This window comes from Mustela nigripes, chromosome 14, assembly GCF_022355385.1.
Source record: "Mustela nigripes isolate SB6536 chromosome 14, MUSNIG.SB6536, whole genome shotgun sequence".
In the NCBI taxonomy this organism is placed as follows: Eukaryota; Metazoa; Chordata; class Mammalia; order Carnivora; family Mustelidae; genus Mustela; species Mustela nigripes.
The window spans coordinates 80,667,351-80,694,822 of NC_081570.1; the positions used below are offsets into that span (position 1 = coordinate 80,667,351).

A 27,472-nucleotide genomic window follows, 5' to 3' on the forward strand; every position below is an offset into this window, starting at 1 on the left:
TTATGAATCTGTTTTTTGGGTTGTTTCTTTGTTCATTTTTTTGTTTTTGTTTTTAGATTCCACAGATAAGTGAAATCATATGGTATTTGTCTTTCTCTCACTAACTTATTTCATTTAGCATAATAACCTTCAGGTCCATCCATGTTCTCACAGATAGCAAGATGTCATTCCTTTTATTGCTGAGTAATACTCCATTGTTTAAATACACCACCTCTTCTTCATCCATTCATTGATGGACACAGGTTGCCTCCATATCTTGGCTTTTGTAATGCTGCAAAACCCTAGGGTCATATATGTACATTAGCACTTTTGTTTCTGGCCAGGGGAGGGGGGGGTTGGTAAACACCCAGTAGTGGAATTACTGGGTAATATGGGAATTTTTTTTTTAAGATTTTATTTATTTATTTGACAGAGAGAGAGAGAGAGATCACAAGTAGGCAGAGAGGCAGGCAGAAAGAGAGAGAGGGAGAAGCAGGCTCCCCGCTGAGCAGAGAGCCCAATGCGAGGCTCGATCCCAGGACCCTGAGATCATGACCTGAGCTGAAGGCAGAGGCTTAACCCACTGAGCCTCCCAGGCGCCCCTAATATGGGAATTTTATTTTTAATTTTGTGAGGAACCTTTATACTGTTTCCAATAGTGGCTGCACCTGTTTACATTCCCAGCAACAGTGCACAAGGGTTCCTTTCTCTCCATGTCCTCACCAATGTTTTATTTCTTGTCTTTTGATTCTAGCCATTCTGATGGGTAAGGTAACATTTCACGGTGATTTTGGTTTGCATTCCCTTCATGATTAGTGATTTTAGTGTATCTTGTGTCATCTGTATGCCTTCTTTGGAAAACTCCCTGTGCAGGTCTTCTCCCTGTGTTTTAATTGGATTGTTTGGGGTTTTTTGGTGTTGAATAAGTTCTTTATCTATTTTAGATACTACCCTTCTATCATATATTATTTTGCAAATACCTTCTCCCATTCAGTAAATTGCCTTTTGTTGTTGTTGTTGATGGTTTCCTTCACTGTGCAGAAGCTTTTCATTTTGGTATAGTCTCAATAGTTGAGGTATGCTTTTGCTTCCCTTACCTGAGGAGATACAGCTAGAAAGATGTCGCTAAGACCAATGTCAGAGAAATTTTTGCCTATGTTTTCTTTCAGCAGTTTTATGGTTTCGTTTATCACCTTTAGGTCTTTAATCCATTTTGAGTTTATTTTTGTGTGCGGTGTTAGAAAGTGATCCAGTTTCATTCTTTTACATAGGACTTCAGTTTTCCAAGCACCATTTATTGAGAGATTGTCTTTTTCTCTGTTTTATATTCTTCCCTCTTTTGTCGTAGATTAACTAACCATAAACGTTGGATTTATTTATTTATTTCTGCTCTGTTCTCTTGATCTATGTGTCTGTTTTTGTGCCAGTATCATATTGTTTGGATTACTACACATTTGTAGTCTGTCTTGAAGTCTAGGATTGTGATACCTCCAGCTTTGTTCTTCTTTCTCAAGATCGCTTTGGCTATTCAGGGTCTTTTGTGATTCTGTACACATTTGAAGATTATTTGTTCTCGTTCTATGAAAAATGCTATTGGTATTTTTATAGGGATTGCACTGAATCTATAGATTGCTTTGGGTAGTATGGACATTTTGACAATATTAATTTTTCCAGTCTGTGAGCATGGAATATCTTCTCATTTGTGTTGTTTCAATTTCTTTCATCCATGTTTTATAGTTTTCAAAGATTAGGTCTTTCACCTCCTTGGTTAAGTTAATGTCTAGGTATTTTATTCTCTTCAGTGAAGTTATAAATGACATTGTTTTCCTAATTTCTGTTTCTCTGTTTTTACTTTCTTTCTGTCTCTTTAAGCTTATTCAGTGGGGCTAGTTTTTTCTTTGTCCCTGACTAAAAACCCAGTTCCCAGGACTGCTCTGGTTACTTTTAAGTAATAATTACTTAGTCACTTTAAATGGTAAGAGATACTTTCCATTCAGTAATTAAAATGTTCCGCGCAATATGATAGACTTCAGACTTGACTGACAGTTGAAACTTCTCCCTCCTGGAGCTTGGGCCAGGAGCAGATGGGAAGGCTTTGGTCAGGGAAGGGGGCTGCAGTCCTCTCTCTCCTCCTCCTCACCTCTTCCTCTCACAACCTGCTAAAACAGGCCTCTGACTCGGGGTTGGTACAGCAAAAGTGAAGAGGCCTGAGAAGGAACAGGAGCATTTTTATTGGACCGATAATAGAATACGTTCTGGGTTTTTTGGAGACTTCCCATCACTCTGGCTGTCTCAGCTGCAGTGTTCCCACATAATCAAATGCATCTCTGCCCTGGCTGGTCATTTGCTAAGTCTTCCTGGTCCTGGGACAGTAAGCAGCCACTTCAACTTCTTTCTGCTAACGGCTCCACAGTTTTCCATGTACCTGTCTTGGACACCAAGCACACTACTCTCCACTTCTCAGGGCTCAGACCTTAATCTGTGGGGTCATCTGATCCCTCTGAGTTTTCTAGGAAATCCTTCTCATCTGACTTAGGAATGGTATCTCTAACCCTCTTTCCTTTGGGGACAGGAATGGATTCACATGAACATTCTCTCTCAAAAAACAAAAACAAAGCAAACAAATGAAAAACTCTTTAGAATTGCTCTTTTACATGATTCATGTACTATCAACACCTGTACAGAGTCAGCTTTACTATGTATCCAAATAAAAAATAAAACCAAGGTATCAAGAATGTAGACTATGACAGATGAATTTAACAATATAAATGTACAACATAAGCTCGGCTGAAGAGGAAAGAGAGAAAAGGAGCTGACCTAAGTAACTTTGGAAAACAGCTTTGTGACTAAATACTGTGAACTAAAGACAAAAATAACTACGTAAGCGCCATGCTCTATTTGGTAAGTTCATTTCTTATGGGGTTACTGGTTAGCATTCTGAAAGTACATACTTGGGTTGATTATAAGAGGACCTAGGATCAATGACACCCCAGTAAAACGAGCATACCTAGTACCCAGATATTAGTATCTAAATACCATTTTCCAAGGGCTCCTTGGAGAAATGACTGATTTTAGGGCTTGGATAAGGAAAATACAACCATAAGGGTGGCATAATCTTGCAGAACCTGAAAATGAGGATGTACTTAAGGAAATAAAAACAGGTGGGGCATGTCAAAATTACCCAGGGCCAGTCTGAAAGACCTTCTAGTGGCCAGAGCTGGAATGATTTGAGCAAAAGAATAACGATCATAATAGATTAAAACCTAAAGAATAAAGTAAATATCCACAATTGAATAAACAGATGGGAGTGGGGGAGGGTATGGGGATAAATCTTTATAGAGGAGTCCCAAATAATGTATGTGGATACTTCCCACTTAATTTCCCTCCCTTTGAGAGTGGGCTGGGCCTAGTGACTCACTCCCAAAGAATCTAGAAACATAGTGACAGGACAGTGGAGAAACCTGACAGATACCAGCCACCTGAGCCAAGGGATCAAGGTTAACTTCACTGTGATGTCATGTTGCTATCATGTTCCCTAATATGGTTGTATGGAAAGAGCACTTCACCTCTGTGGTGTTCCTCCCCAAATCCATAACTGCAGTCTAATTATGAGAAAATATGAGGAACGATTTACTGAATACCTGATCATGAATCTTCAAAAGTGTCAAGATCATGGGAAACAAAGAAAACCTAAGAAATTGTCATGGACCAAAGGAGACGTAAGAGCTAAATGCACCATGACATCCTGGATTCTGGAAGAGGAAAAAAAAAAAAGGACATTAGTGAAAAGTGGTAAAATCCAAGTTAAGACTATATTTTAGTTAATAGTATAGTACCAAGGCTCATTTCTTAATTTTCACAAATGTACTGTAGTTATATACGACGTAGGGGAAGGTGAGTGAGGTGTACACAGGAACTCTCCATAGCATCTTTGCAAGTTTTCTGTAACTCGAAAATTTCTCCAAAATTAGAAGTTTATTTTCTAAAATGTTCTTCTAATCTCCAACTCCCAATCCTTTTACAGTCTCAGGGTGGGTGAGGGGTTTAAGAATAATCAGTTTCCTGGGCACCTGGGTGGCTCAGTTGGTAAAGCGACTGCCTTCAGCTCAGGTAATGATCCTGGACTCCTGAGATCGAGTACTGCATCGGGCTCCCTGCTCAGCAGGGAGTCTGCTTCTCCCTCTCACCCTGCTGTCTCTCTCTTTCAAGTAAATAAATAAAATCTTTTTTAAAAAAAATTAAGAAGAGCAAGTTTTCCAACCTTTTTTTATGGGGGGGAGCCTGCATGGTGAGGTCTAACATCTCATTTTGGAGTGTAATTTCTACTGTCTTTGAGCTTCAGCTGTGAACTTCCATTTAAATTTCCTATTACATTCACATATGTTTTTAAAAGTCTCTAGAATGTTACGTAGAGGGGCACCTGGCTGGCTTAGTCAATAGAGCATGCAACTCTTGATCTCAGGGCTGTGAGTTTGAGCCCCATGTTGGGGGTAGAGTTTACTTTAAAAAAAAAAAAAAAAAGGGAGATCCTGGGTGGCCCAGTCAGTTAAGCAACCAGCTGTTGATTTCAGCTCAGGTCATGAAGCCCTGGTATCAAGCCCTGTGCTGGGCTCTCTGCTGAGAGGATTCTCTCCCTCTCTCTTTATCTCTCTTTCCCCCTTCCCCACCCTTCCCTGCCCCTGCTCAGACGTGGGTGCTCTCTCTCTAAAATAAGTAAATCTTAAATAAAATGGAGAAAAAATAGAATGATATGCTAGAAACCAAATGACATGCCTACAAAGAAATCTGTTTTTCCTCTAAGAGAAAAAAACGGCCATTTCTCTCCATTTATTCTGTTGTACCTTTTGGAATTTGAGCCATGTGAATGTATTACACCTTCAAATTTTTTAATTAGGGAAAAGCTGCTTATTTGTATTACCCTCCTCTGGGATCACTGTTCAGTGACTCAGGGGATATTTCTGTAATGTGGTGACTTCCTGAGAAAGATTCTTCCATGGATTCTACGTTGTGACCATTCAAAGTTCAGGAGCCATTTTTTTCTTCATGACCATCTAATACCATTTGCATTTGGGTTCTCTGATGTTTCACCTTCACACATTTCAAAAAAGCACTTGGTTTTTGGCAGTTTGTTGAATAATTTGGCACTTCATGGGTTGGGATTATTTCTGCTATTGGGACCCAAAGAGGGAAAGAAAGGACCCTATGAAGGTGCTTGTGGCCTCTTGAAGAGTCATTAGAATGGACATCCCTGAGCATTTTTATATTTCAGGAGGAGGCCCCCGGAAGGTCAGCTTTTTAATATGCCCAAGCTAGCTGTCAACCACAGCTTTCTCCACACAGTCCTCACTCCCAAGTACCCATTCTGTTTGGAGCAAGCCTTTATTCGCCTCCTTAAAGGGGACAGAATAAAGCAGGGCATTTCGTTGACAAAGCATCCGATTGAACCAGCCCTGTGTCTAACAGTTTCTTAAAGACATGCATACTTAAAAAGTGTAATTTCTGATGTTGATAATAACTAAATTTACATAGAAAAACAAAAATATATGGATATTAATAAAGTCATAGAAATACATTATTTTTACAAATTTACACATTTCCATGAAATATTCTAGAGACAGTCATATGTGTCATCATTTTTTTATCTTTGAGGTAAAAACTGTTTTTTTTCCCCCAAAATATATGTTAAGTTTTTTGAGAGCTGCAATGTGTCCTGAATAAATCAGAGAGGAACTAAAAAAAAAAAAAAGAAGACATGCAGCTCTTATGTGGGCATTGGTAGTTTGTGTGTCTCAGAAGGCCATAGGAGAATCAGATGTCACCCTCCAAGTGTAGATTTCTGGTTTCTCTGGGTCCCCATCATCGTTCCCCGCCCAGAGCATCAGCTGATTACTGGAGCAGAGCACAGTCGCCCGGCTTTCTAAAGTGTACCTTGCAAACAGGTTGCTAAACTTCTTTTTATTGCTGCAGATCTTCTGTTCTCTTGGCTGTTGGGAATTTTAAATAAACATGGGTTTTTTAAGTCAAGTAATTAAATAAACATCTCTGTCATTTGTTCTTTCCTTTCTAGCAAGTCTTTCCCCTTGTTTAACCGATGCGTCCCTCAAACACCTGAGTGCTACTCCTTGTTTGCATCTGTTTTGATAAATGATGTCAACATCCTCCATCGAATTCTGAGTGGAATAATGTCAGGAAGAGACACAATTCTCGGCCTGTGTATCTTTGCATTAGGTAATTTTCCCATTAATTTTCTTACAGTGACTGTGCTGAAGTTTCTATCACTTACAGATGTTATACAGTGAAAATTAGCCTCTTGACTTAAAGATAAAACTTCACATATTTTCTTCATAAATGTTTTCAGTGTTTTAGGTGGGAGAGGGAACAGGTGGGAGGGGGGAAAATAGAATTAGGGGAACGCTAGCTGGCTTTCTGCCAAGAGGCCTCACTGAACGTGGGTTTGCTGTAATACAGCTGCCATGTTCCAGAGCCTGGTCCTCGGATCTGTGTAAAAATGGTGTACAAAGCAGATTTTTTGCAAGTTTTCGAATTGGCCATGAAAATTACAACTGTCGGGGGAACCAGAGATGCATGTCTTCTGGCCAGAATGCCCACTCCCCATAAGCAAGCCAGGTCAGAAGGCTGCTTGGTGAGCAAGGGAAGGAGGCACGTGGATCCATGTTAAATAGCATCAGATAGCGAGGGCCTGATCTAGCCAACTGCCTGCTTAGGGTTGCAGTCTGGTCAAGGCCTCAAGCCCGGACATGCCTCTTACGGACATTTCTGGAAGCAGCTACCCCCACTCCTGACCCCTTAACTTCCTGTTTACTGTCTTCCAACTTGATGAACCCCTTTAAGAGTCAATTTTGTCTTTGAACAGATGAACACATTCCACTGTTGTGGCCAGTACTAATGGCCTGCTATCTACCCCCTTTTCCAGTGGCTGCTCCCCAACCTTTAGGTTGAAAGAAATTCTTTGGTCAGCTGTGATTTTGCCAGTTTACAAATTGAGTTTTCCATAATTTCATTACCAAAGTACTAATTCCTAAATGCTTGGGGATGCCTAACTTGTCACCATTATGTAACTTCCCGATTTCTTAATGACCCAAATGTGCCAGGCCTTGTGCTTACTCTTAACTTACTAAAACTTCATCAGAGGGGCACCTGGGTGGCTCAGTGAGTTAAAGCCTCTGCCTTCCGCTCAGGTCATGATCCCAGGGTCCTGGAATCAAGCCCCACATCGGGCTCTCTGCTCAACAGGGAGCCTGCTTACCCTCACTCTCTCTGCCTACTTGTGATCTCTATCTGTCAAATAAATAAATAAAATCTTTGGGAAAAAAAAAAAAACTTCATTAGAATCCTGTCACCACTTGTAGGAGGGGAAACTGAGGTTTAGTGAGGTTAAGCGACTTGGCCAAAGTCATGTGGTGACTAGAGTGGGTAGCAGAGCTGAGACTTTACCCAGATCCCCAAACCTATGTTCTTAACCACTACACCAAAATATCTATAAGTAATCCTGATTTCTTGTTTAGAGAAAAAGCAGTATACATAAATTCACTGAAATGCTTAACATAAACTCATAAGCTTAAAATCCCAAGTACTGGACAATAATATGCAGATTTTTTACATAGACAGCTTACCAAAATATTAGAACCTTAAATTTTTCATTTCTAAAGGCATTAATTTTTCATATTTAATAAGAATACCTGGGAACATTTAAGTTGAAACTTTACATAAGCCCAATAAAAAGTCAAAAGAGTTAAGTATGATTAAAAAAAATTTTAATTATTTATTTGGAATTAAAAAAAAAAACATTTGGCGGGGGACACCTGGGTGGCTCAGTCAGTTAAGCATCTGACTTAGGTGCAGGTCATTATCTGAAATTGGGCTCCGTGCTCAGCAGGGAGTCTGCTTGTCCTTCTCCCCCTCCCTCATACCCTCTGGTCATGTCCTCTCTCTTGCTCTCTCAAATAAATAAATAAATTCTTTTTTAAAAAAGCATTTTGGATATTTGGGAATAAGGCCTAATTAGCAAATTAAAAAAAAGTTTTTTAATTCAAGAAAAATGCTAGGGCTTCAGAAACTGGCTTATTGTAGCAGATGGAACTTGTGTATGCTTCAGACACCCTGAGTGTGTCTTGTTATTTTCATTTAGTAGATGTCTAAGATATTTAGACATTGAAGGAATACCTCAGCCTGCCATCTTCTGGGAGTCCTAATAGCCCTCCCATCATCACCTTCACACCCTGATTGCTGTTGGGGTTTATAGGTTCTGCTTGATTTTTCAGCCTTGTCTTTAGCCATGATGGTCACCTTCCGATTCATCACCACCCTTCTGGTTCACATTTTCATAGCACTGATTATCGTGGGACTGTTGTGTAAGTATTTCTTCTTGATGGATTTCTTTTGTATTAAATGAAAAGCCTTTCCATTAAGCATGAAACTTAAAAGTTGACATTCCTGAGCTATATCGGTTTGAGAAAATCTCTTATCCAAGCCCGCCATCTTACATACGAGAAAGCTCAAAACCAGAGAGAAGGGACTTGCTTGTGTCATGCAGATAATAGCCAAGTTGAGGCCGGTCTGTGGTCTCTGCTGCTCTCTGCTGCCGTAGAGATGGGCCTGCCAGTCCAGATCCTGGCAGCCATACCATTAACAGATGACTCCAAGGCTTGTTGGAAAGAATGCCTGCTTTTCCAGAATGTCTTCTGAACTTTCCCATCAGCCATTAATGTGTAGGTCCCCATGCAGAAGCTCCCACAGTCTAAAAAGATTCAGGCCCTGAGCTGGGGCACAGTCCCAAAGACCCTCCCCTGTACCTGCTGGTTCCCCTTTTGTTGCCAGAATGTGGGTCCATCTAGGGGTTATCAGGAAAGGGGGTCTGAGAGGTAGGGGAATGCAGGAAGTTCAAGGAGGCAGTTGTTTACCAACTGGCATGAGATACTGGAACTTTTAATAATTGGTATGACTGTAGGGTTTCAGTCCCCTGAATTATCAGCTCTGCCCTCAGTTGCTTAGAGCCCTACAGCTCACAGGTGCACAGTGCGCCTTGCTGGAGGACAGTCACCGCAGCCCATGATGGATCCTTTCCCACCTGGGACAAGTAAAGACCAATATGACCTTCCTCTAGTCACTGTAGGGGTGTTGTAGGTGGCGGGTAGTGCTTAAACGGAGGGCATGTGCAAGGTCAGGCTATCCACCCAGACTTGGAGTGCCACGCTGACATGGCGGTGGTTCCCACGGGGTCAGCACCAGGGGAGCTCATCAGGCAGTTTAGACTTTGGACTTTAACCCTGTCCCCCTCTCTGCTCTGCCCATGCACTTTCCGCTCTGCTCACACCCATACCCGGTCTGCAGGCTGGGCTGGCAGGATGCACCTGTGTTTGGAATCCCCGCCCTGTGCTTCCCAAAGACAGGCAGCCACTCTGGGCCAGTGGGGAGGAGGGGGGTCCTGGCCAGCTCCTCTAGAGGATCAGTTGTCACACATAAAGCCCAGGGCCTGTGGTACCCAGTGTCCGAGCCAGGCTACCCCATGTGTGGTCCTCATGCTGGGGGCGGGTGGGGGGGGGGGGGGAGGCCGGTTACCCACATGGGTGTGCTGAGTTGCCCTGGTATTTTGCTTTCTAGTTGTCTGCGGTGTCTTATGGTGGCTGTATTACGACTATACCCATGACCTCAGCATAGAACTGGACACAGAAAGGGAAAATATGAAGTGTTTGCTGGGGTTTGCTCTTGTATCTACAGTAATCATGGTAAGAAATGCCCTTCCAGCAGGAGAACAAGTAGCCTGCTAGAACTCTGAGATCCAAATAATTAGATTGTAACCAAGAACAAGTAGAATTTGGGTGTTGTTTTCTTTTTAACCTCAGAGTGTGCATATATAATAGTATAGTGAAAGTACATACATGTTTAGAGCATTGTCTTTTTTATTTGCAATACTCTCATAGGACTAAATCAAAACCTTCCAAAAAAAAAAAAACAGGAAAAAAAGGTCTTACCTTCTTCCCAAGTCATTTCTGACCGTTCTCAGAGGCTAAAGTGTTACTTGTGCTGATTCATTTTCCTTGAGCACAGTAGAACCATTTTTGCCCCCAAGTGGCAGTAAGGTGGCCCCTGGAGGGGTTGGGAGGGACAGACTTAGGACAGTTCCTGTTTCCTGTTTGTGAGGAGCCTCCCCCTTCCAGCCTGTGGGTGCTCTGCCCCCTCCAGGGTGTGGCGGCTCCCACTGCCCTTGAACACAGAGAGCCCTTTATTTCCACACCCGCTGGCCACTGGGTGATTTTGGTGTTCAGACAACCCGCCTCCCCTGTGAATGCCCTAGTTGAAAACCAGCAAACAGAATGTTGAGGCAGCAGATACCGGTGGTCAGAGAGGAGAGAGCTTAGAAAATCATTCGGGTCACTCTCCGGGCGGGGTGGGGGGCATTAAACGTGCTAGAATTGCAAGACCCTGGAGGGGGGCTGGGCTGATTTTCGGCCACCACAGCCATCCTCACGGCCCTTGCTGGCAGGTTGCCTACTCACCATTTGTGGATGGGCAACAGCTAAGGTTTCCACAGCCCTTTAATTCTTCGGCAGGCGCAGACTGTCTCAGCGACCCAGTTCTCTGCTAAGGAGAGCCTTCGGCTCCCATGGTCGGTAGTCTCCGCATTTTCTCCTTTCTAGTGAGGTTTCTGGTTTGTGTCCTCCACGTGGAATGCATCTCAGGGAGCAAGCGTCTGACTAAGGAAAGTTCCTAGTTTGTCCTTCCCCAGGGAGGGGACTAGGCCCATAGCTGCTGCAGGGCCTTTGAAGGAAGCTGGAGGAGAAATGACCCCCTGGACCCCAGGCCAAGGCTGGAGCTGTTGGGCAGGGGGAGTGGGTGAGGGGGAGAACCTGCCCTCTCCCTTTGCCCTCCACAGGCTTGCTTTGTCTCCACACACTGAATTTAATGGCCACCCGGACTCCAGAGTCAGGGGTGGCCTCTCTTCACTGAGCGTGAGGTGAACGAGAAGGAAGGCTGTGAAGGCAGAGAGGCTGTTCTCACTGTGTCTGTGAGGACTTTTCAGGGGCTGGGACAGAGGGGAGAAGCAAAGCACAGCTCCCAGACCATTCACATAGTACCTTTGTCCCTGCTGCTTACTGAGTTCCTGCCAAGGCTGCTCACGGGCTGGGCAAGTCCTCACAAGAGCTCTAGATTGTCCATTGCCATTTCCCGAGGCGCTCTCATGCACTGGGTCCTGCGCTAGGCAACAGTTAGCAAGTTACCTGCCCCCTGATGAGATGAATTAGCAAGCAAGCAACAGCATGACATGATGCCTGGGAAAAGACTCTAGCCTTTGCGGTATCAGGTGGGTGTTCAGACCCATGGCCCACTACCCACTGTGTCACCTCACAGAATGGCTTGGCCATAGGCCTGGGTCTCCTCATCTGTCAAATGGGAATATTCCTGCAAGGTTCCATGGACTTCCCTCCTCCCTAGGGAGCATCTGCCACAGAAGCTCAGCATTCCTATAGAGAGCCACCCGCAATGTTCCTGCCTGGAGACCTGGGGCTGGGAAAGTGGGGCTGGCTATAGGGCAAGGGGATAACCCCGCCTGAGAAAAGCACTCTTCACCTGCTGCTTCCCCTGCCAGCCTGGCTTGGCTCCCACAGGACCCCGCCACAAGGTGAGAGAAGGAGGACAGGGAACATCATATTATGTCCTCTAGTCAGGGACCACTTCCTGTCCCCAGGCCTGGTGTCCCAAGAGAAAGAGGAGTTAGCCGCTGCCCCTCTTCTCCCTCACTCTACCTTTCTTACCCATTATCTATATTGTTTCACAGAAAGCACTAGTGGTGATGGAGAAAAGAGGGTGAATGGCATTAAACACACATGTCAGGGCATCAGCTTAGGAGCACAGGCTGAAAAGGCAGCTCCCAGAGGCTTCGAGCCCAGAATAGTGAAGTCAAGACATGACCCCCCAGGTGCCTCAGGCCTGCTGCCCAGCACCATCCCCATTAGGTAATGCTGATCCCTGCAGAGACTGGGGAGAAGGTCAGGTTAGCATTGACTCTACACTTCTAAAGAACATCCTTGCAGTATCCTTAAGCATGTGAAAGGATTGTTGTATGCATGCATATAACTTGTAAAACACACATGCATTTAAATATACATGTGTCAGCTTCCCACGTGGGAGCTAGAAGCCAAGATTATTTACCTAGAGATCGTATCATTTTGCTTCCTGAAAATTTTAAGTAAAACCAAGGAAAGGTCCCTCTTTCTTGTTGATAGTAGTAGCCTTCAAAAATGCAGAGTTGGAAATGCCTACTTCGCCTTTACGACTTGGGGTGACTGGACATGTTCAGCTGGGGCAGGAGGCCCTGCTCCCAGTTCTGGGAGCTGTTTTAGTTTATCCGCCTTCCTTCAACTTTCCTCCATGGACTGTGAGATCCTTCGGGTCAGGAATGCCTCAGGCCAACTGGCAGAGAAAGGGTATCTTGGGCTAAAGGAATGGCACACATGGGGTCACATGGACACAAGAAAGACCCGTGGGAGGTTCTCTTGGCAGAAGCCCAAGAGGCAGATACGGGGAGTGGCCATGCCAGGAAGGTCCTGATCTGGGATGATGATGACTTTGATCTTGACCCAGAAGCACGGATAACTGTTGAGGGATTTTGAGCTGGGAAACGACATCATTGACTCTACCCTTTCAGAGATCACTTTAGCTGTAGGTTAGAGGAGGGAAGAGGGTAGGGGCTGGAGCCAAGGGGATTAAAACAGAGGCCAATGAGGCAGTTATTAGGGCACAGATGGTTGAGGATAGGACTTGAACTGTGATCAACTGTGGATCACAGACTGAGAGATCTAGGAAACTGAACACAGGTAACTGGGATTGTGCTGGGCACCAGGGAGGGCTCTGCTCTTGGGGAGCTTAACCTAATGGGAAATTGAGACAAGTAAACTTTTGCAGTAGAAAATGCTGAGTGCTACACTTGGGGTAAGTTTGGGGTAATATGGAAACACACAATAGAGGAAACTTATCTATTCTTGGAGAGTCCAGGAAAATTATGGCCACTGAAATCGGGAATCTAGAAGAAAGGAGATTTTTGTGTGAAGATAATGAATTTGGCTCAGGACAAGTTGAATTTGAGACATTGTAGGATATTCACGGCCTGGCCAGGAACTGATGCTTACTCACCTAGCACCCAGAGAGGGGTGAGGCCAGAGGTTCTTCTTCTTCTAAATTTTTGTTTTTGTTTTTTTAAATTTATTTGAGAGAGAGAGAGCATGAGCCAGAGGATGGGGGGGGGGGGGGGGGTCAAAAGGAAAGGGAGAAGCAGACTCCCTGCTGAGCTGGGAGCCTGATGCGGGGCTCCATCTCAGGACCCTGAGACCATGACCTGAGTCAAAGGCAGATGTTTAACCAACTGAGCCACTGAGGCACCCCAAGGCTGGGGGTTCTTGTTGGAAATGCAGGTTCTCCGCCTCTGAGTAACAACAACTGAAGAAGTAGAAGAGCCAGAAGAAAGCAGTCACAGAAGTGAAGGGAGAAGAAAGTTTTAAGAAGAGAGGAATGGACAGAGACTTGCATGCTGTACTCTGGGTTAGGGTGTGAAAGTGTGGATGGCAGGGGGAGACTAGTCTGTGCAGAAGCTTGCCTGTGAAGGGGAGATGGCCCGTGGCTGGACTGGGATGTGGGGATGACTTTAATACGAAATTTACATGGAGGGAAACTAAAACCAAGAGAGAAGGCACAGAGGGTTGCTTGGAGACATAATCACTGCCCTTTCCCCTTATACTTGCATTCCTTGCCTTTTGCAGCCCTTGAGCATTCTCTGGGTCTCTTGGGTATTGTGGGGAGGAGATGAGGGACAGAAGAGGGTTCTCTGATCCTAGAGGACCTTATGTGCATTTTCTCTTGCTCTCTGACCAAATCTCAAGTTCCCTTAGGGCCTGGGCTGTTCACTATTAGAACTGCAGGATCTCTCATAGCGACTAGCACATAGTAGATGCTGAATTAGGATTTGAGCATTTTTCTGTTCAATTATAATAAGAATAGTGAGTAGCTAAAGAGCTGTTTGCTGAGATATCAGTGAAATATGCAGGTCTACTTGAAGTTCTTCTCAGTTCTTCATTATTTTGAGTCATTTATTCTAACCCCTTTCTCACCAGGTAGTTCTGCTCGGCTTGATTTTTGTCCTCAGAAAGAGAATAAAACTGACAGTTGAACTTTTCCAAGTCATAAATAAGGCCATCAGCAGCTCTCCTTTCCTGCTGTTCCAACCACTGTGGACTTTTGCCATCCTCATTTCCTTCTGGGTCTTCTGGATGGCTGTGCTGCTGAGCCTGGGGACCGCAGGTAAGAGCTCTGGGTTCCGTCACCTTGGAGTTGGGCTCAGAAGACCCCGGTATTTTGGAGCCATTGGCCTGTTTTTATAGGGACCATGGAACTAGAGGTGTCTGATGACAACGGTGATGGTGCCAGGGGCTCTGTCATGAAGGAAAGCAGGAAAATCCTTTTCCTCTTCTACACTGGCTTTCAAGAAACTGGGTTTGTTTCAAGAGAGAATAAATTCAGTGAGGACTGAAAGAGCTTTCAGAAAACCTACAATATGGGGCCCCTGGGTGGCTCAGTTGGTTAAGCGGCTGCCTTCGGCTCGGGTCATGATCCCAGGGTCCTGGGATCGAGTCCCACATCGGGCTCCCTGCTTAATGGGGAGCCTGCTTCTCCCTTTCTCTTGCTCTGCCACTCTGCCTACTTGTGCTCTCTCTCTAAATGGATAAAATCTTTAAAAAAAAAAAAGTCTACAGTATGAACAAAAGTCTCTAGAAAGAAGGATTCAGATTTTATCCACGGCAGTTTGCCAGCTTCTCTCACCTCAGACGATCAGTACCCTGACGGGAGTACCAAAAAGTAAGTTGCTTTCTGAGACCATCGCAGACGGGTAAGAACCACAGCAGATGGCAAGTCAACAAGGCTCCTAGGATTCCTTATTGTTTTATCCAAGTTTACATCCGGTCAGATCTGTAAGAGCAACTGCTGTGTGGTAGATTCTCTTCCCTCTCTCTGGAGTCAGCTGACCCTTCAAGATGGTCAGTCAGTAGGCTCCTTGGGAGGCATAGCCCCTACTTCCGGCTCCAGAGACACTGTGGGAGCACTCTCTCCTGTCCTCTAGAAGTTCTCAGCAGACCTACAGTGAACTCAGAATAATTATCCAGGATGAACCAGGACTGTAATCAGTCAGGATGAGGTGTGTCTGGGAGTCAGAGAAGACTCAACCAACCAGTGGCTTAAATATAGTATGAGGTCATTTCTCTCACATAAATGAAGTCCCCAAGGAGGAGCCCCATGCCAGCATGGTCCTCTAGAGATGGAGGGCCTGGGTGCGTGTGTTCGACTTCATCTCAGCACCTTGTGGCTGACCTCCTCTCCCACTTGCTTCCATCCAGTAGCTGAAATGGACACTCAGGCCCCAACCAAATCCTACACCAGGCATTGGGTAGGTGGCAGGGAGGAGGATGAGTGTCCCCTCCCTCGCTCAGCCCTCCTAGAAGTCATGACAGCACGTTCACCTCCACCTGACCAGCGAGGGCCTCATGACACAGAAGCACCTTCCTGAGAGGGAGGACCGGCGAGGGGGTTTCATTAGCAGATAAAAAAGTAGAGGTTCTACTGCCAAGAAAAAGCGAGAACAGATGTTGTGGGACAGTTGGAAGTCTCAGCTAGAACAACACTGAACAGCTCTATTTTCTCCCTTGAAGCCATCTCGGTCGCAGTCAGTAAGGAGGGCAGTGGCCTTGGGACGTGTGGGAGCACAAGCATTTGTTGAACAGTGCCCAATTCAAGGCTGCGTGCCAGGAGTTTTCTTATGTTCTCTGCTTTAAGCAGAGCAGTGCCCCTCATCCTGTGTTTGTTACGCTCAAGTTCCAAGCAAGAGAATTGAGGCTCTGCGTGCGCACTCTGTGGAAGGTCACCCCGTGAGGAAGTGCGAGGCTCTCTCTGGCTCCAGAACCCTGGGGTGGAGCCTGTGTGTACTCCACCGTCTCACATCCCCCGTGTCTGGGAGACAGAGGGGGCCTCCTCAGTTGTCTGTCAAGTCAGAGCAGTGCTGTGGCCACAGTAGCTGGCTGGCGGATGTGGCCTGGGCACAGTGTTGTGTTTGGGGTCTGTGGTTACAACAGGAAAGGGCCGGAGGTCACAGCCAGGGTAGGCTGGGAGTGATGGGTGGCAGCGGGCGGCGGGGATGGCGCACAGGGTGGTGGACGGTGGTATTGGAACACTTGCCCTGAAGAATCCCCAGAGAAAGGGTGAAGTCATGGAAGTTATGACTCAGGACCAGGGATGGACCTTCCATCCTCCTCCAGACCCTGGGGCATAGCCGCCCCTCCCGTCCTTGTGGGCTGTGAGTCTGGCTGAAGGACTGTGCTTAACCCACCATACTCTGGGGCAGGGCCCATTCATTTGTTCTTGCCTTTTACTTCACAAATGTTAGGGGAACACTGTGGGGCTGAGGCCCTGGGCAAGGCACTGGGGAGGAATGGTGTCTTCTAATAGCACTTAAGAGTCCAGCAGGACAGACTGACAATGAAATGTGTGCTCTTAGTGAAGGTTAATGAATGTCACGATAGGAGAATTTTGAGGAGCTCCTAGAGCATGGGAACGGGGCTCCACTCTGCTTTGGGAGTCAGGGAAGGCTTCTCAGAGGATGAACTAGAAATTGCCAGATCAGAAGATAACAGAAAGAAGCCAAGGGGGATTCACTAGGGGTCTCAAGCAAACCCAGGAGAGGCCCTGATCACAGACAACAAGGAGAGAGCCAGTCCTGGGATTTGGGGCTACAGGTGGGGAGGAACACATCCCAGGGCTGCCTCAGGGGTGAGCGGCCAGTGGGTGTCCCTTTAGTTCCCCGTTGGGCCCAAGTTGTGCCCGGGGCCCCAGGGCACGAGATTATCTGCTACAGAGCTGCGAGCAGGAGAGGCAGGAAGACAGGTAGGGGATTCTGTGGGGCCAAAGATAGCACAGCATTCTGCAGCCATCTGGGAGGTCAGGTACTAAAGTGTGGCCATTCTCTGTCAGTGGACGGAGGAAACCAGGCCAGAGGGTGAGGGACAGAAGGGCAGGAAGGAAAACCAGGTGCCTGGGACCTGACGTAGGCATGCGTGCTAGCAGACCTTCCACTTTATAGGAGAGGAGGTATCGCAGAGAGCTATGGCCTTCCCTCCTTCCTGGCTCGGGCATCCGAAATACCAGACTGGCTGTTCCCTCCAGCCACCTGACTCTTCTTTCCACTCACCTGTGGGCCAACTCAGGTGCACAGAACTCCTTTGTTTCCAAAGAACTTTTCACTCCATGCCAGAGCCACCGCTCTGGGTCTGGGCAGGTCGCTTCTTGGCGTCATGTCATTTTGACCTTCAGGAGACATCCCAGCTGCACTTGTGGGAGACTGGGAGCTGCAGTCTGAGCTTGTGAAAAGAAGCCAGGTGATGTGGGTGATCAGAGGGATTGTCTCCCCTCACATCCCCTCGGCGAATTATAGAACCTTCCAGTTGTCCAGCTGGTGCCCAGTGTGGCTGCAGGGGTTGGGAGTGTCCTCAGTGGATGATAGTTGGGAGCTTTTTATCATGTCAGGTGGCTGAATGAACTGGTATTTTGGGGCACCTGGGTGGCTCAGTCAGTTAAGCATCTGCCTTCGGCTCAGGTCTTGATCTCAGCGTCCTGGGATCAAGCCCTGCCCTGGACTCCCTGCTCAGCTGAGAGCCTGCTTCTCCCTTTCCTCTGACTGCTGCTCCCCCTCTTGTGCTCACTCCCTCTGTCAAAAGCATAAATAAAATCTTAAAAAATAAAAAAAAAGAAGAAGAAGAAGAAAGAAACTAAAATCTTAATGTATAAAAAGGAAAATAAAAATTCAGGAAAAAGTGAACTTGGTTGATTTTTGCCCTGATGAGCTATTTCTCTAGAGGCTTTAAATCAGTCTCTGAGGTAGTCAACAAATTCTGGCTTATCTGGGAATCATTTCAGGAGACCGTATCAAGGCCCTGCACCTGTGACACTGATTAGCCATTATAAACTGCTGCCACCAGCCATGTGACAATGACTATTAAAATCCAGTGGGGAAAAGTGAAACTGTCATAACCTTGGGAAGCCAGCAGGTGCAGGTCGGAAGGAGCCCACGTGGGCTCAGTACACCATTAGGGTGGTCCGGAAACCCCAGAGTTGACAGTGGAGGAAGCCCGTCTTAGTGGAGGGGGTTACTTCCCCTCCCGGTGTGCTGCAATTAGAAAGGTCACCACAGGGATGCAGTAGGGCCAAGGGCCATGCCTGGAATCAAGGGACCCAGGATCTCGGCTGGGTCTGGCCTTCCTTGTTCCTCTGTGCTTCCCTTTTCCCATTTTGGCAATGGAAACTTGACAGGGATGTGAGGAGGTTGAGATGGTGCCAGAGCTTTGCTTTGCAAATAAGGGCCTATATATGTTCCTTATGTTGGGAATTCCTGTCGGCTAGAGTATCTGGTACCGAGCTTCAGCTTTACTCTCTGCCCTGCCTAGTATATTTGAGAACACAGTTTCAAAGAAAATTGTCTTTTTTAAGTTCCTAGAGATCTAGAAGATAAAGTCTCCTAGCAGCCCAGACCTGTCCTAGGAACAGGTAGAGGGAGCTTGCACAAAAGAGATTTTAAACAGTCCCTGCTTTTTTGAAGTTTAGGGGCCCTTTGAGAGGGTGCAAAGGAAAACAGTCTGCAGGGACATTCGTGCCTTTGCACCTGCCATGCCTTCATCTGGAAACATCTTTTCACAACTTGCACCCCACTCTCTACCCCCAAACTGCTTGAAAATCTAGTCATTCTCCAAGAATGGTTGTGAGCATTGCAGCTCTTAGAAATCTATCTGTAAGTGCGCCGGGCATACCTAGTATTGCTTCTTCATTTTCCTTGCATTTTTTATACTCTTCATTCTTTCAACAACAGCTCTCCATTGCAACCCTGGGAACTAGATACAGGACAGAGCTTCTAGTGAGTGGGCAGAGAGGGAATAAGTAAATATTTGTTTGTCAGATGGTGATGAGTCCTAGAAAGAACAATAATGCAAGGCAATGACTCATGTGTTCCATCCCCCTGGAGTATGGACATCTTGAGGGCGGGGGCTATGTCTTTTTCTTTTGGGTCTTTTGCCCCAGTGTGCAGCCCCTCAATGAGTTCAGTGAGTGTATCCTGAATCAGTAGGTGAGTTCACAGCAGCTCTGTATTAAATGAGACGTATACTCAGAAAGAACTTGGTAAATTACAGATTCAATGACAGTGAGATTTTCTTCTCTTTTCCCTTCATCTTCATGCTGTCAGAGCAGAAGCTGAGCCAGTGAGAGACATAGGCAAGAACGGATGTCAGGAGGACACTTGAGCCAGCTTGCTGGAAGAGGACAGTGCACAGAATGTACTAGAAGGTTGAGCCCTTCCAAGTTGGACCTGCTTCCTTTGGGAAGTTATCCCCACTGGCTGGACTGCCTTCCTTGAGAAACTGCCATGTATATGATCATGAGTATCACCTTGTTCTTTTGAAATGCTTTAAAGCTTGTTTTTAATATCTGAACGTATGGCTAGCTTCATGATGAGTTTCCCCCTGTTTGTATTGATGATATCCCAAAGATCATCTCCGGTCTCTATAGTAAGATATATTAGGGATATAGAATATATCGGAGATATATTTTTTATTAGATTTATTAAGGAAGGTTGATTCATTCACTCATTTGTTCATTCAGTAAATATTTATGGAACATTATGGAACAATCTGAGGTGGGAAGTCATTCCAGTTTTAAGCAGAATAGTACCATGACCTGACTTATATTGTAACAGCAGTCATCCAGGGAAGAGATGGTGCTGGCATAATAAGGGGCGAGGTGGGACAGACCAGATTCCCTGGCTGTTCTGAAGGATTTCCTGATACATTAGCGGAGGGTGTGAAGGGAGGAGATTTAGAAATGACGCTGAGGAATGGGAGAATGAGTCTGCCGTCTGCAAGACGGGCAAGACTCTGAGAGGAGCATGTTAGGAGACATCATATCAGCCTTGATTGTGTTAACCAGCCTTGATTGTGTTAACCGACACAGCTTTCTGGCAGCCAGCTGGAGATGTCAAGTGGGCGGTTAGCTGTTTGAGTCTGAAGTTTCTGGAGAGGTCCCAGCTAGAAAGCCACATTTGGGAATTTGGGAGCATTTTAGAAATGGTCTTTAAAACCATGAGCGTAGAATGAGTGCAGGGAGAAGAGTGGAAATCCAAGGGCTGTTCTTTAGGGACCTTCAGCAGTGAAAGATCCAGGAGCTGAGGAGGAAAACAGAAATGAGGCTAACCAGGAGCAGCCAGTGGGCCGGAGGATAGAAAGTATGCAGTGTTGGAGTGTGGGGGAAGGGCTTCAGGAATTTGGGAGTGGCCTACAGTGTGTCAAGCTAAGGCTAAGCGAGATAAGACCCAAGGGATTGAGGATGGATCACTGAATTTCATAACAAAACTGCTTCAGGGAAGTTCGGAGGTTAGGGGAGGTCGGGGGCGGATCGTGATGGGAGTGGGTTTAAGGGAAAGAGGGAGAAAAGAATAGAAATGAGTAAGTAGGCACCATCTTGAGGAATTCGGCCATGAAGAGGAACAGAGGGGCACCTGGCTGGCTCAGAAGAGTGAGCAATGCTTGATCTTGGAGTCATGAGTTCGATCCCCACCTTGGGTACAGAGATTATTTTAAAATAAATAAGCTTAAAAAAACCTTAAAGAGGAACAGAGAAATGGCAAGGAAGCTGGAGAAGTAGAGCCAGGAGAAGGTTTGGTTTTTGTTTTGTTTTTTAAAGATGAAAGATGGTTAATGATTTCCTTAAGAGGTACATTTGAATAGAGGAAGCAGGGAGGGGAATGGCTGAAGAGCTGTCATCAGTAGACGAGGAGGAGATCCAGAGGAAGGGTTCGCCTTGGGATCACGGACAGTGTATCCCATTAAGTGGGGGTTCGGCTATGGGCTCTTGCTGACAGCAAGTAGATGTTGGAGGTAGGCCCCGGCAGAAGTTTTCTGATTGCTCCTCTTTCCTCAGAGAAACCAGAAGTAAGATCATTGACAGAGAGTGACAATGGTCCGGAGTGGGGGTGGAACCCTTAGAGTTCAAGGAGGACTTACAAACAGTCCAGAAGAAGGGGAGATGAGTAGACAAATACAGCAACATGTGAGTTCCTGATAGTCACTCAGATGGTATCTTCTTTCTGATTATTTGTTTGCGTCTTTCATATTCCCTCCATTAATGGCTAATGTCCAGCATCATTCCGACATGGAGTAGATGCTTAATAAATATTGTTAACTCCACAGCTGGAATTCTCTCTACCTATCCTTCGGTTATAGCTAACCCTGTATCGTACTCGCTTTTCCCAGGGTCTTAGCCACTTAATCCTCATAACAGCTGCATGTGTGGCAGTCAGGGTCCCCAAGGACGCAAGGAGTTGGTGTTAGTGTCTTCAGATTGCAAGAGATGGAACAGAGATGTTATGAAGTTCCATAACCTGCCCGAGGCTGGTCAGCCATTAGGGGTCAGTGCTGAGATAAGAATCTCACCCTGTGGGACTCAAGCCCAAGGCTGTAACTACTGCCTCAGGGTTTGTCTTGTCCACCCTCTTCATCTGGACAAGGAGAGAGCAGAGGCCCAGGTTGCTTATCACATGTGTCAAAAGCTGAGACTGGGACCAAGTCCTCTCCGAGTTCAGTGCCCTTTGCACCATCATCCCTGTGATCCTCATAGTTTGGGATCTATCTGAAGTCCAGTTCCCCTTAACACAAGAGCAGTCGCTCTAGTGTCAGTCGTCCACAAAGCTGCTGGTCCTGATGGAGGGCTCTTGCCTGCACTGACACTGCCATCCAGGAGAGGGCAGTCTTGCGAGCATTTACACGCCTGCCCCACCCACAGGCAGTAACCACGGTTTCCTAGGCTTTCAGCCCGAAGCCTGAGCTGCCTGATTTTTCAGAGATTGTTTGCTGTAAAGCAGAGGTTTTTGAGCAGTAGGTCTGTCCCCGCCAAGTGGCATTTGGCAGTGTCCAGAGGCCTTTTGGGCTGTCCTAAGTGGAGGGGGTGAGGGAGGTTACTCCTGGCATTTGTGGGCAGAGGTCAGGATGAATGCTAAACATCCCACAAGGCACAGGGCAGCACCCCCAGCCCCAACGAGGAATTATCTGCACCAAAATGTGAATTGGTTTGTTGAGAAACCCTGCCCTAAAGGAAAGTCTCAAAACAGCCTGATACGGCTGAACCAGAGGAACAAAGAAGGTGGCAGAGACAAAGATACTCTAAAACAGCAGTGACCAGAATAACATAGGGGTTCTGCTTCTCTGGAAAATGCTGAGGGGTGGGCAGCTTGTATCAATCTGGGCTTACCACTTTGGCCACTCTCCAGTCGCTATAGCCATCAGTGTGCCGAGCCGGAATGTGTGAGCGTGCCCCTGACGGTGCAGGGCAGCCACGAAGAGAGACCACCCCCCACCCTTAGCAGCCAGGGCTCCGTATTTACCTTTCATCTGTCAAAGCAAGCATGCCTCCTGTTCTGTGGCAACATTCTCCACCCCCGAACCATGTGTGACGTTTTAGGCCTGTGCTTGCGAAACTGCCGTCTCTCCCCAGGACCTGACCTTGCGGGAAGTAGAATGTGCTTGTGGGCTGGCCCTGGTCTCTTCTGACCTTCCATAAAGTGATTCTCCAAGTCTCCCCCGACCTGATCTACCTCAGTGCGTGCATTAGTGGTGAGGGGCTCACCTCCTTTAGCGCGGGGAATGCTTTTCTAAAACGCACCCATTTTGGAAAAGCATAAACATTTCTCAGTGCCATACCTGAAACAGAAGATTGCCTCCCAGGCAGGAAGAGCCCAGTGCTCAATAAAATATTAACTTCTCTGTAAATCAGGCCGCTCCACTGTTTCTCACAATGTGACTCTTGTTCAGCAGAACGCAGGGCCTAAGGCCCGAAGGCCGGCCTCCGTCCATGGAATCCGGTTGCTTCACATCACTATTACCTTCTCCCACTTCCTCCACAGAGACCCTCTTGTGAATGTCTCTAGACACAGGAATTATGAACCTAAAACCAGTTTATAGCTAAGAAAGAAAATATGAAACAGTCCTTAAATGTCATTCAGGTTGTAGGTTTGCTAAAGACGGAAGTGCCCATCTTCTGACTTGTGATAGTTTTAGGATTGTAGTTAGTATAGTTACAATAATTTTAAATACATAGTAGGAGAAACATCTGGAAATCACGCCGAGCCACGGAGCTGGGATTTGGATTTACTAAATCCAACCTGAATGGAATTGAATTGCAGAGCTTATTTGGGGCCTTCCTCAAATGAGGGCAAATCAAACGGACTGGCCATGTAAATGGCAGGGCCCTGTTGGGGTGACCCTCCTGGCCTGGTTTACTCCAGTATTGAGCTCCTTAAATTTAATAAAATCATTATCACATACGGAGTGAACTTTCTATAGACCAGGCCCTATATTAAGCATTTACCGTGTAATCTCATTCAAACCCACCAGCAGGAAATGGGTATTATACCTAAGGAGACTGACTAGCTTACCCAGCTCAGGCTGAGATATAAACCTACGTTAACATTGAGACCCAGTAGGTATTTTAAATGTGCTAGAAGAGTTTGCCCTTGAAATGAACTCTGAAATGAATCCCTTAAAAATAAATGGAGAGTCTTGTCTCATTTATAAACTCTAAATTTGGGGGGTAGTAGAGTTCTAGAATATAATCCTAGCAGCTATGGTCCTAATAACAAGTTTTTTTTTTTTTAATCACAAAGTGGTGTGGTACAAAAACCATAGATGTTAGGATCTAGTGTGTCAGAGTTTATCTCCTTCTTCCACTAATCATGAACAGGTGAGACTTTATGAAAGTTCCTTGGCTCTTCCAAACCTCAGTGTTCATAACTGCAGAGTGGGATGAGTGTTAGAGTATAGGTCAAGTGTCTGGCAAATTGCCTACCCATTAGTCATTATGCATATGGTTATTGCTAGTACTCAGAAGTTAAACCTGTGTCCCATTTTTCTGTGTGTGCTATGAAGAGCTCAAATGAGGTTGGATACTTCCAACTTTACTCTGGTATCTTTTTGTCTAGGGAATGCTAACAGCCAGCCACCGAGAAGAGTGGCCTAGTGAACCATCTTACGTGCTTTGGCAAACACTGGTATAAAGCATATTTGTGTTTTAAACTTTAGGAGCTGCACGGGTTATTGAAGGTGGCCAAGTGGAATATCAGCCTCTCGTAGGCATTCGGTACATGTGGTGGTACCATTTAATTGGCCTCATTTGGACCAGCGAATTCATCCTCGCATGCCAGCACATCATGGTAGCCGGGGCGCTGGTCACTTGCTATTTCAACAGGTAGGTCTAACGGGTGACTGCCCTTGACTTGTCTACGTGCTTCATGTCAGATATCACGAAAAGTACTTTGGAGTTTTAAAAAGGGATTGGCAGGCATCAAAGACACAGGTCAAATTTTGACCAGGATGCTTGTTTGGTAGTGAAAAGAAATATTATACTTCAAATCTGTCGCATTTCCAAGCTCTTTCGCCTTAAGCTAGAAAATTCAGAGGGAAGCAAAACAGAGTTGTAATCCTACTGCTTAGAATTGAAAGACATCTGGAAGGAAAGTTTGACTTACGTAAATATCCGTTCTTATTGACTTCAAACCTAAGAAAATTACTGAACTGTTTGGAACACGCTGCAGTAAGTTCTGTGAGCATTCTTTTATCCTATGTAAAATAGGGAAAATGTTTTCTTAGAAAATAATTTTAAAGCCTAAGGAAATTGTAGGCAACTATAAATACAATTCGTGTTCATCTTGTTAAGTACTAGGGAATTAATTACTTGCTTCTTTGTTCAGCGTGATACTTATTTAAGTGTTTCTACCCCATTACCTCATCAAAATAATTGAGGACACACACACCCCCGAACTTTTTACCTCGTATGTGTGTTGTGTGTGTGTGTGTGACTCTCCACAGGGCAAAGATAAAACCACAGGCAAACTGAACAGGCCAGGACAATGACAGGGTTGGACTGAGGACAGGAAGTTTATTCCCGATAGGGCTGATCCTCCTCTGATCTCAGACCAAATGAGCAGATAAGCATGAATATTCGTGGGGGTAAGAAAGTCAGGCAGGGATGATTCATCCCAAGGAGCAATTACCTCCCGACAATAAGGAGCGCTGTGGGTTTTAATACAGGGGTGCTGTTCGGGAGCCCTCATCATTAGAGACTGTGGAATGCACACCAGGCCTGTAGGCCTTGGCTTTAAGAACCTCTGAGCCGCTAGAGGTGGGTGGCGTGTGCAGCTTGCTCCTGAGTACGGGAGCAAAGATTATTCTAACCGTGTTGGCTAGCAGGTGACACCTGTCTGACAGTAGTGATTTTTATGTTACCTCAGAATCACAAAACCGAAGCATTTTCAGTGGGGGCTTTTGGTTTGGACTTCTAGTGAGTGTCTACCTGGACCTCTAATCCCTCTTCCTACTCCAGCTCCCCTCCCCGCAAACCATGAAAGAATGAAGGAGGCATAAACGTACAGGGACAGTAAGAAACGACAGAGAAAAGAAATATCAACCAAATGCTGGAAGCTGAAGAGAGGATGGATGAGTAGCAACTGAGCCGACTAGACAAACCTGATCAGGCTCGTCTGTGTGTGTTGGCTGGGAGAAGAGGTAAAAGGAAGACAGGCTGATCTGAGTGAAAAAAAAAAAAAAAACCCTAGATGGGCAGGAATTCAAGTGTAAAATGTACTTTTGAAGGTTTGTTATAGGTCTTCCTAAGGAACAGTTAAGCCCCTTCTCCAAACAGCAGGAGATAAGATCTTTGCTTTCTGGAGGGGTAAAGCAGAAAGGGTCCAGACTTGGGTATCTGGCACAGCTGAGGCTGGGGGTAAGGCTCTGTTCTGAAAGAAGAGGGCATAAGTAAAAGTCTAAAGACTGAATAGTGAGAACCCCCACGGCCACCATTAAAGGGTATTCAGTGTTTCAGTTCCTAGGATGTTGACAGCCAGGTTGATATCCCCTGGCAAGAGATTAGGTGATTCTTTGGAGAAATTACCAACCCAAAGTAAAGACCCGTAGATAATGCCATATGGTGGGGGAGGGGTCCCCGAATGAAATGATTCCCTGACTGAACAGACAGTGAAACTCACCAGGCAAATGTCACCCCTCATACAGAGCCGCCAGTTCACGCTATACTTAATTCACGCTATAGCTCCTCAGTCTTAAATAAGAATGGATAGCCATGATGATTCAACATTCACAGATAACCTCTAGTAAAGCAAAAGACCTAAATGAACAAAACAAGCAAAGGGAATTTAGGGAAAATAAAGACAATTCAGACAACAGAAGAAACCTACAAAAAAAAAAAAAAGAAAAACCTGTAATATCCTCAGAACAAAGAAATACCGCATCCATAAAATAAGTACAAAAAAGAAAAAAGATTTCTTAGTCATTAAAAATGTGATTGCAAAAGTGGAATTTTTCTTCTGAAGGATTAAAATATAAAATTGAAGAGTTTTTCCAGAAGGTAGAACAGGAAGACAAAAAGATGGGAAATAAAGGAAGGATAAAAAGTTAGAGGCTGCATTTTGGAGACTGAACATCTGACTAATATGAGTTCCAGAAATAGAGAACAAAGGAAAGAGAAAGGAGGAAGTTATCAAAGAAAATTTCCCAGAGCGAGAGGACATGAGTAAAGGGAAGATCCCAGAAGCTTCTAAGGGAAAATTAGATCACAGGCAAAGGATCTAAAACTAGAATGGGGTCTGATGTCTCACAGCAGCTCTTAAAAAGGAAGACAATGGAGCAAACTTTTCAAAGTTCTAAAGAGAGATTATTTTCAGAACTAGAACTCTATACCTGTTCCTGCTCTCAGTCAAGGGTAAAAGAGAATAAAGTCATGTTCAAGATCACAACATCCCAAAATATTTTGCTCCCCATCTTTCTTAGGAAAGGGTGGTCTCGGAAATGAATGAGTAAGCCACGTAGGAAACTAGGAGTTTCAGGAAATGCGAGTAAAGAAGAGTAAAGAAGAACAGGGAGTTCCCAGAAGGGTAGCTTCCATGAAGCAGGTATAAAAAACACCCAGTCCAAGGAGGAGCAGAAGAGCAGTGGGCTCCCAGAGGCATGTCTCCAAGGGAAAAAAAGAAAAAGGAAACTAAGAGAATGCCAGATATGTTTGAGCAAGTAGAGAAAATATTTACACTTGGGTGAAGTATTTGATAAAGCCCTAGAGAAACCAAGCAAGTAAAAAATGTGAAACAGTTACTAACTTCAGGAAAACCCAAAAGTTGTATAGGAAAGGAACTGTAATCAGAACACACTACTTGGTTTATACTCCAACAAAAATAAATAAATACATAATTTTTTTAAAAGAAAATACTACTTGGATCATTGTGAATGTTACTAATGTACTGATATTGTAAACACTAAACATTGACCGAAACATACTCAGTGGTAAAAGATTGAAAGTTTTTCCTCTAAGATAGGAGCAAGACAAGAGTGCCTGC

The 27,472-nt window shown here is 45.4% G+C and overlaps 1 protein-coding gene across 4 annotated transcripts in view; it reads left to right on the plus strand.

The window, feature by feature from the left end:
- The window catches only part of SLC44A3 (solute carrier family 44 member 3), a 116,611-nt gene that overhangs the window by 23,712 nt on the left and 65,427 nt on the right, over positions 1–27,472 (plus strand). For all 4 annotated transcript variants that reach the window (XR_009399542.1, XR_009399543.1, XM_059375458.1 and 1 more), the window contains exons 6-10: positions 6,047–6,207; positions 8,262–8,351; positions 9,601–9,725; positions 14,106–14,292; positions 24,153–24,318. Coding sequence is in view for 2 of the 4 variants with exons in the window: in XM_059375458.1 (XP_059231441.1) it covers positions 6,047–6,207; positions 8,262–8,351; positions 9,601–9,725; positions 14,106–14,292; positions 24,153–24,318 (729 nt within the window). In the remaining 2 variants the exon portion in view is untranslated. The remainder of the gene's footprint in view (positions 1–6,046; positions 6,208–8,261; positions 8,352–9,600; positions 9,726–14,105; positions 14,293–24,152; positions 24,319–27,472) is intronic.